At 46.9% G+C, this 10145-nt stretch overlaps 1 protein-coding gene across 1 annotated transcript in view; it reads left to right on the forward strand.

The window, feature by feature from the left end:
* FAM183A (family with sequence similarity 183, member A) overlaps positions 1–6562 on the forward strand; it is an 8576-nt gene extending 2014 nt beyond the window's left edge. The window contains exons 2-3 of the mRNA XM_005866080.2: positions 3024–3127; positions 6358–6562. Of these exons, the coding sequence (XP_005866142.1) occupies positions 3024–3127; positions 6358–6468 (215 nt within the window). The 3' untranslated portion in view covers positions 6469–6562. The remainder of the gene's footprint in view (positions 1–3023; positions 3128–6357) is intronic.
* The last annotated feature ends 3583 nt before the right edge of the window (positions 6563–10145 follow it).

Below are 10145 nucleotides of genomic sequence, written 5' to 3' on the forward strand. Positions count from 1 at the left end.
ATTGGTTATTCTTATATGCATGCATATAAGTCCTTCGGTTGATCTCTTAACCCGCCCTTCCCCCCAAACCCTCCCCAGGCTTCCCACTGTAGTTTGACAGTCTGTGGTGGTCTTGAGAATAGAATTGGTGGAGGCAATGGTAGAAGGAGGTAGATCAGTGGAAAAAAAAAAAAAGATTCAGGAATTCTTATGCAAGACACTGATACTGACTCAGGCGGTAGGGATAGGGGCAGACATTTTAACAAGTATTGTCAATAGGATTTTCTGGTAGATTAGGTGTCGGGGATGAGAGAGCCAAGGATGACTTGAAGGCTTTGGCCTGAGCAATCTGAAGGATGGGGTTCCATCCTCTGAGAGGGGAGACTGCTGGTGGGAGGTTTGGTGGGAAGAGCAGGTAATTGGCTCTTGAACTCTCCGTTAGACATTTGCGTGGACATGGGAAGAAGGCAGGTAGATATAAGACTCAGTTTTGACAGAACCATCTGAGCTGGGGATACAAGGTCAGATTTAGGAGTCTTGCTCATGAAGATGGTATTTAAAGCCACGATGACATGACTGGGAGTGAATGTGAGCAGAGAAGGGACCTAGGACCAAATCTAATCTTTCTGAGCCCCAGCGGAAGAAATAAAACATAATGTTTCCTTCCCCTGCCTACATCACTGGGGTCTTGTCAGGGCCATCTTCCAGCCTTTAAAGCACTTAAAGCGATGCATGAAACACCATCACACAGGGCTCTGTTTCAGCCACGGGAGTGGAAGGCGTGAGGGGTAGGCGCCCATCAAGGAGCAGGGCCAGAAAGGAGGGGCCCATGTCTTCCTGCACTGGAGGTAGGTCACACCTCGGGTGCTGAGGGAAGTCATGAGCCGGGGGTTAAATGCTGAGAAAGCTCCAAGGACCTATGGAACAATGTTTAAACTTGGGGTTAAATACTGTTTAAATATTGGATTAACTACGTAACTGAAGGGGGCTGAGTATCTGTCTTGGAAGGAAGGGAGAGAGAGGAGAGAGAGAGAGAGAGAAACACATTGATTTGTTGTTCCACTTATTTATGCATTCCTTGGTTGATTCTTGTATGTTCCCTGACCGGGGGTCGAACCCACAACCTTCGCGTACCAGGACCACACTAACCAACTGAGCTACCAGACCAGGGCCTGGGCAAGATTTTTATACCTCCCCGAGCTTATCTCTTAGGGTTGTTGTGAGGATTAAACAAAATACTTCAAGTGTTTAGAACAGTATCTGGTACATGGTGATCAGTAATTGTAGATGCATGTCATTATTTTCATCATTACTAAGTAATAGTCACTATGTGATAGTACTATGTGATGGGGCTGGGGAGGAGATCTCATACCATAGTGAAGAAGAGACAGATAGATTAGAGACCAGGACTAGGATGGCAACAGCATAGAAAACAGGTGCCTAAGTCAGGCAGTGGAGTTTTGGAAAGTCTTCTTAAAGGAGGTGGGCACAGGGCGACGAGGAAAGACATTCTAAGTTACATGGAAAGGCACAGAAATGAGAGACACCACCATGACCCTAGAACTATGAGTAGTTTGGCAGGGCCACAATATATAGGTGGATGCTGGCCATGTGTGGGAATGAGGGAAGAGAAGTATTTTATGGAAAGCTGCTCTCCTTCCCCCCTATGTTCTTAGAGTGGAACACGATGTAGGACATGCAGGGGGATGGGGTGAGAGGTGTGGAGTGGGGGGAGCATGAATGATCACACAGCAGAGTGGAGACAGACAAGTCAAGTGAACTATCAAAAGAGCATAATTAAAAAGGTACGGTTCTCATCTGTAGTGAAGACACCAGCCTAGGTGAAGGACAGGAGCTGGGGACTTGTAGCAATAAGAAAAATAACAGGCAGTGAGGTCTTGAAAGCCAGGCAGAAGTTCATTACCAGCTCCCTCATGCTAAGGACGAGCTTGGTCGGATGCACAGGCCCTTCAGTCACACCCCTTCGGTCCATTCTCAGTCACCTCGCTGAGGTGGGTATTTGCCTCCCATTCTACAGATGAGCAAAGTGAGACCCAGAGAAGTTAAACCCCTTGACAAGCGAATAATAGAAGATCCAGAATGTCCCACTAAAAACCCCAGTTTCTTCCTGATGTCAAACTGCCTCTCTCAAATTGAGATTTGATAAGGTATGAATTAAAAATGAAAATTCTTTGAGTCCTTAAGCTGTGGAGCTACAAATATACCTGGCGTTGGCAGCCAGACTTATTTCAATACAAAAGGATTTGACCTTTTTTGTTTTTTGTTTTTTAATCCTCACTGGAGGATATTTTTCCCCCATTAATTTCTAGAGAGAGTGGAAGGGAGGGAATAGGGGGAGAGAAAGAGACACATCCATTGGTTGCCTCCCGCACCTGCAACTGAGGTACGTACCCTTGACCCTGGAAATTGAACCCACGCCCCTTCGGTCTGTGGGCTGACACTCTTACCACTGGGCAACCAGCCAGGCCTGACTTGACTTCTTACAGCCCTCCTCCTCACTCTTTGGGCCACAGCTACAGTGTCCAAACTTATTCACGCCTCAGGCCTTTGTTCTCATGCCGGCAGTGGTGTACTTTCCCTCTGCCTCTTGCTCAGGGCTGGCTCCTGCTTGACATCCAGAGAGGCATCCTCTGAAGGTCCTGTGGACTTAGTCAGCTGACCTCTGTGTGCCCCTTTGCCCCCTTCTTCACAGTTCACCTCATTGTTTGCCACCGTTGGGTTTGTATACTTGTACATGTGTCCCCTGTCCCCTCTCCTAGACTCGGGGCTCCAGGAGAGCAGGGACCATGTCTGTCTCACTCTGCTCTCCCTCCGGGGCCCAGACAATGCCTGGCACAGTTTGTGCTGAACATATATTTGTTGAAAAATGAATGGAGGAACCGGACACCCTTGGCATGAGGCCCAAGAAAGCCTCCGAGCCCAGGTGCTCTGCCTCTAAGGAAGGAAGTGTCCAGAGTAAAAAGGGCACAGGACCAGGTGTCGTTCCCAAAGACTGACTTTCTAACTCATGCCCCACCCTCCAGACAGGTTTCTGAATCTTATTCACCACACTGCCCAGGAGCCCAGGAAGAAGTACCCAGAGACACAGACTGAAAGCCAAGAAATTGGGTGGTTCTCAGAGCCCTTGGTAAGTGTCTCCTTTACTTAGGAAGCTCGGAGGCAACAGAGGTTGGGGGCTGAGAGAGCAGAGTACGGCCCTGATGCCTGGTTTCGAACTCTGGCTACCATTTGCTAGCCGTGTGACGTTGAGTAAGTGACCGAGCTATTTTATAACTCAGTTTTCTCCGTGTAAACTGGAGATATTACAGGACACATCTCAAGGTTATGAGGAATAAATGAGGTAGGATTTGTAAGGTGCAAAAACAGTGCCTGCCACATAGTAAGTCCTGTGTGGAAGGTTCGGAGTGGGCCGGGGTCATGCACCTATGACTTGAGGCCATAATGTATCAAAAGAAATTTTATGCCAGGCACCTGGGCACAGGTGGGCTGAGTCCGAGAAAGGAATGGGTGCAGACAGAAGGGAGAGAAAGGTTCTTATTAGTCCTTGCTGGCTGCAAGCCATTCTGCTGACGTGAGGGTCCGGTCCGTCCTTGGCTCCTCCCTGTGCCAGATGTCTGGCTGTTATCAGGCTATGTGGTGGTCAAGGCTGCAAGCTTTCTGCAAGATATCTGCTAAGCACAATCCGTTTTCTCTGCCCCGTTTTATTCTCTTTAACCCTTTCACTGGGTTAGTGTTGATTGCACAAAGGTTGCTGAGAACAGACCGCCTGAATTTGCTCTGCCAGTAATTAGTAGGCTGGTCTTGGCCATGTCACTTAACACCTCTAAGTTCTGTCCCCTTCCCTGTAGTGTGGGAATGATAGCAACAGTACTCACCTCATTGGATTGAAAGGTCCCACTACCTACAAGGAGCCTGTAGCCCGTCATCACCCTAAATGATACAGGGCTTCTGTAACTAAGGACTTTTAAATAGACATCTCGAAGAACTTTCTGCCAGTCTTGTCTTTTAACTCTGCTTCTGTCTCCATCACCTAGAGGTTTTGGTTTTTAAGGAGGCAGTGTGCCAGTGTTTTGTATGATGGTTCCTGGGTTTTGTGCCTTGCTTAGGAAAACCTTCAACATCCTGAGTTACAAAACAACTAATTTTTCTTCTACATTTCCCCCTAAATGTTGTGTTTTTTAACACTAGGATTTTAGTGCTTCTGTATATTTTGTGGGTGGCAGGATGTTCCACAGCTGTATTGGAACTTCCTTCATGGCCTCGAAGGTGCCACGAGCTTACACGCCCTGTATCTCCACATGTGCTGCTCCTGCAGCCCAGCTCCGGGCCCCCAGCCACTGCTCCTTGGGGAAGTCCCGTTCATCCTCCGACACAGCTCTGGAGTCGCCTCTTCCATGAAGTCCCACTAAGGGATTTCTGCCCCCCACTGGCAGAGTTGGGCACTGCCCCCTGTGCTTCTGCAGCACCCTGTGCCTCCTCCTATTACAGCTCAACTCAATTCAATGTTACATGGTGGCTCTGGAGCCAGACAGCCTAAGTTCAAATCCCAGCTCCACCACTTTCTAGCTGTGTGAACTGAAACTCTGAAACTCCATTTATTTACTATCAAATGGGGATAAAAATATCAATACTTGAAGGTTTGTTGTGAGGATTAACCAGAAATGTATATAACTTGCTAGGAGAGTACCTAGCACAGGTAAGTGCTCAATAACGATGGGCTACTGTGCTGTCAGTGAAGAAGAGAAAAGAAGGCACATGGCCCCACCGCGAGCCGTCAGGTACTTCCCCGGCCCCTTGGCTTATTCCTGATTGTCTCTGTCCACTGAGTAACTATGTAGTGCACACCCTTCCCTCCAACTCCCCATTCCCGGTCCTCCTCTTATTTCTATATGGGGGCCTGGCTTCTCCACCGTTTCCACACTCCAGCCTGGGGCTAGTGGCTCTGCCGCAGGACAACTGCACGGGCATGGGATGAGTGTCTCCGTAAGTCCGTTCAGCCAGTGAGGAGAGAGCTAATAGCTGCGCGCTTGCAGCAGCTCCTCTTCAGACACGGGGGCCTCGCCTCGGAGAGAGGAGACTTTGGGAGACAGGGTGAGGGTTCCAGCAGGAGCCCCACCACTTTCACAGAGGAGCTGAGTCTAGGGAGAGGCTGAGGAAGAGACAAATGTTCAAAGGGAAGTAGGGGAGGATGTGGGCATGTAGACGGGGAGGAGTTCACTTATAGTGAATAAAAGGATTGTGAAGGAAAGAAGGCGAATTAAAAATCATCCAAGTTAGATAATTTTGCAACTTCTAAAAGTATTACAAAGCACAATAATTTAGCTCATTGTTCTTTGTTGTTTTTTAAAGATAAAGGCCTGGCTCCCTTGGGTACAAAGTGTGCATGTGGAAATGTATCTTTGACAAGCACATCTCACAGCAGGCTCACCATGCAGTGACAGTCACTAGTGTGACTGCTGTGGCCAGCCTGCCCTGCTCAACCCCCTTCGGCCTTGCAGATAACTGATTGCAGGGGCCCTCACATCAGGTCTCCACCATGGAGTTGCGAAGGGTCTGCAAGTAAGCTAAACGTGTTCATCATTATAAACTGGAGGCACTGCCACAAGATGGCGCCAGTGTCATAGTGAGAAAGTATACCCCAATCCCATGACATCCATTTGTGCAAACATAAAGTTAATTACGCTGGAGTTTCAGAGTGACGCCCTAGAGGGCACAAAAGGCTTGATCAGCCCCAAATTCACTTAGGGCTCCCTGCCCCCTGGCAGGACCTCAGCCTGCACAGGAAGAGAACTCCCACCCCAATAATAGGACACGGGGGAAGCACACGCAGTGAATACTGCTCGGCCTCTGGTCTCCTAGTAATTTGTGCTGAATGTGTGTCCGTCAGGTTAATTGCACAGTGGAGCTCCTATACCATTTACATTTACATGCCAGAGTTCTCACTCTCTCTCAGTCCTCTGTGTAATTACAACACATTCATTCGTTCATTCACAAATATGTGCAGAGTCCCTAGTGTGTGCTGCTTACTGTTCTAGGTGCAGGAATAAGCAGTGACTAAAACAAACAGCACCTGCCCCCCTGGAGCTCACGTTCCAGTGGGGGAAAGAGTCCATAGGCCTCCAGGTTGGGCAGTGGGAAGAGGAGGGCAGCAGCTTTGCAGGATATTCTCACTCCATCCTGCATCTCTTTTGGTGTCAGGGTTGTCTTCATTTTGCAAACTGGGCTTCGCAAGGAAAAGAACCAGGGGGTGGGCATCAGCAGAGTGGACCTTGATTCAAGTCCAGGCCCGTCAGCTTCAAGCCCAAGTCTTCCCCCTTCCCACAGGCTGCTTTCTGACACTCACATTCTCCTGTCTAGGTCAACCCGGAACGCGATGACGCCAGGCTGAATCACTTCGCGGTCTACAGTGACATCACTCTGTACAAGTCTAAAATGTGGAGCTTGGGAGAAGATGATCGCCACAAGTAGTTCGCCAGCAGTGGTGTCTGCCCACCTTCCATGTGCAAAGTGTGTGCTGCCCAAATAAATAAAGGTCCTTCCTTGAAAGTCTAACCTTCTCCTATCCAGTCTCACCTTTTTCCTTTCTGCCCATGTCCACTGGTTCAAGTCCTTACCCTTATAAACTAGTCAGAGAAGTTCCATTAAAGATGGAAAACTAACTGCAAAAATACCTCCTCTGCCTCCCCAGACCCTAGTAAAGAAAATAAAGAGATACCGAAAGTATGAATCCACAGCAGAGAGAGAACACTGGTAACCAAGAACACTGATGGGGAGCTAGAACGCTGGTGAAAGAGGGTGTAAGCCACCAGATGCAAGCTAAATGGGACACCTCTCAGCCCAGAGCCCACACCCCAGTCCTCCTTGGACCCTTAGATAGGCGGGTGTGAAGCAGGGAAATGACCGTGGATGTTGGTGAGGTGACTCTTGGCAGCCTCTCGATAGATCTGAAAAGGGGGCTGCTCACCGGTAGGCCCACCCCACACACACCAGCATCCAGGCAGGTAACATCTCCCACGCTGGAGGGTCATCCTTAGAGAAATGGGGAAAGCCCAGCGTCAGGGAACTAAGGAAAGCACAGAGTAGGAAGGAGGTATGACAATCTGAGAGGGAAGGTTGAATCCGTAGCTCACACCTACGGATTCAAAAAAACCCTGCATTTTTGCCCAGGGTTTGAAGCTAATGGAATCCTCTCTGGAAAAATAGAACAGCTCTAAAAAAAGACCCCGACGCGGACCCACTTAAAGATCCTTTAGAAGAGCCAGGGAATGGCCAGTCTGGGAATAGGGAGGTGTTGGGAGAGGGGTACACCCAGGGAGGACACGGAGGCTCCATGCTCCCTCCCCACCCTAGGCCGTAATTATGCTGCAGTTTCAGAGCGAGGCGCTGTGTCTCTCTCCCACTTGGCTGCTGGAAGGGTGAAGCCATCTGCTGCTGAAATCACTCCTGCGCTGGGAGCCTCACGCTGCCGAGTGAAAGCCCGCAAAGCTGCGAGGCCTCTCCCGGGAGACATCTTCATACAATATCATGGACCAGGCTAATTCTTAATGCCTGTGTGGTGATCTAGAAATGGGCCAAGATCCTTTTGCTGTAAGGCAGCAATTTTCAACCTTGTTCACCTCATGGCACACCAAAAAAGATAATTTTTTCCAATCTGACAAAAATAGGTATAATTTTGATTCATTCACACCAGACAGCTATTGGTGTGTTGACTGTTTTCATTTTTTAATTTGACAACCTAAGGCAGCGGTTCTCAACCTGTGGGTCGCGACCCCTTTGGCGGTCGAAAGACCCTTTCACAGGGGTTGCCTAAGACCATCCTGCATATCAGATATTTACATTACGATTCATAACAGCAGTAGCAACAGTTATGAAGTAGCAACGAAAATTTTATGGTTGGGTCACAACATGAGGAACTGTATTTAAAGGGCAAGAAGGTTGAGAACCACTGACTAAGGGAAATAGTCAGGTATTGCACGTTTTAAAAATTCTTGAAGGACACTGGTTGAAAATCTCTGCTCTAAGGGATCCATGGTCAAACACCAGGGGGTGGCATGGTTTCATAGAAAGGTATTTCCTTTCTCTGGTTCATAACACAGAGCTCCTAAATCCCCAGCAGTCTCATATGTAATAGCAGTGACAGGAATGCTTTTGTTGTAACGAGTTGACTCTTGGCAGCCTCTCTAGGTAGATCCGAAATGGGGGCTGCTCACCAGTAGGACTAAGCCTTGCTTAGAACCTTGGAACTCTCAGTCCCACCACCAACTTCTGAGGAGAGACTAAGGGTTGAAGATTGACTTTCTCACTAATGGTCATGATTTAATCAGTCGTGCCTACATGGCGAATCCTCCATAAACCCTGCTAACTACAGGGCTTCTCTGTGTTTGCCAACTTGTGGTGCTGGGAGGGTGGTGAGCCCAGAGAGGCATGGAAGCTCCTTGCACAACCCCCAACATTTAAAAAAAATGTTGTCAAAATTCATTAAGATCACTTTGCATGGTTCCAGCAAGTGGTCACTTTGTGGTCCTGCCCTACTGTGCAAAGTGAAGACTATGTCTTTTTAGAGAAGCCGGTGAACAAAGTAACAGTTCTCTCTCTCTCTCTCTCTCTCCTCTCTCTCTCTTTTTCTCTCTGGTGATATTGGGAAGGTGAAATGTGGCTGCTCTATTTAAAGAAACACAAGCAGGAGCACCATGAGCAGCACTTTCACTTTCAGAGCTAAGGACGTTATGATGAAAAGAATCTGGAACCTACTCTTACAATTTACACTGGATCACGAATAGCCTCACCTCTTTACATATCAATTAATCCACTTTTTATGCTTTCCTCAAAATACATTCATGATGAATAAATTTTTCAATTTTTGTTGAACTATTAAACATCTTGTTAAATGCGTAACGAAAACATAAAACATTGAGGATCAAATGTTTCTTGTAAAAAAAAAGTGCTTGCCTTTTTTTTGTTGTTGTACGTGACATGGAGCAGGCATCATTTCTACTCGCCAGCAAATTGCCTTGCTTGTTTCTAAATTTGGTTTTCAACATTTTATCATTTCTATTTTCAATGTGACCAAGTATCTCCTAGAGTCCCTTCCATGAGATTTTTCCAGTGTCACTATTTCTGGGACACCTTCATCACCTTCCTCATTATGTCCCCCAGCGCTTGCTGCACAGCTACTCTGGAATGACAGCAGTGTCACCACGCCCACCTCGGCTGACTTCAACTCCATTTGCATGCTTTTCAAATTTTGCTTCTAGCCTTATCACTTTCCACTTCTTTACTGCACTTTCATCTTCATTCATCAATTCTCTCAATTATCTACTTTTGTAAAATGCCATGTAGGTTCATTGCTGGGCAAAACAGAGGCAACACAATTCCACACATTGCTTGTCTGTGCGGTGACCAATCACCTAGACTTTGTAATTGTTATGCATCTCATCTGTAATTCATGAAGTGATTTGGGACTAAAAGGCTAATAGAAGTTACTGCTTTCTGCAAGTTCTCACAGTTAACAATACTTTGACAACTGAAATTTGAACAGTGTTGTTGAAAAACTATTACTTAATTGCACTTGATAACTGAAACCCATGGATATTGGAACTGAACAAACTATGAACAGCCTGTCCTGGGGACTGCTAGGTTGCTACCTTGCATTAAGTTGGTATTCTAAAGAACATGAGGAATGACAGTGCCTGCACCTTGATTACACTTTGAGGGCTGAAATGTACATAGCAGTAATAACTTACTTTTGGCCTTACCTTTGTGAAATGCTTTGTGAAAAGAAGAACCTATGTTCTTTCTTAAAACTCTCAACATCTTCCAAACATGATTCAAAGTTTCTAACGAATTCCAAGGCTCCTTGTTTGAAATACTATGCTTTACCCCATTTGCTAATATTGTACAGACAATCAAAAACAAGTCAGGGGGAAATAATTTCATCTTCTGAAAATATGGCCTCTTTACTCAGAATTTTATGTGAAATTAGTTTACAAAAGCTAAATTCACTTTTTTTTGTATTAGAATGCCGGAAGCCGGTCCATCCTTGCTGCTTGACACAGTCGCTACAGGGAAGAAACATCTGCACAGCATGTTTCAAGGGACCTGGCGTATATGGCATACTGTTCTTAATATGTTTGCTCCCCTCCTTA

Source organism: Myotis brandtii, unplaced genomic scaffold (genome assembly GCF_000412655.1).
Source record: "Myotis brandtii unplaced genomic scaffold, ASM41265v1 scaffold220, whole genome shotgun sequence".
Classification (NCBI taxonomy): domain Eukaryota; kingdom Metazoa; phylum Chordata; class Mammalia; order Chiroptera; family Vespertilionidae; genus Myotis; species Myotis brandtii.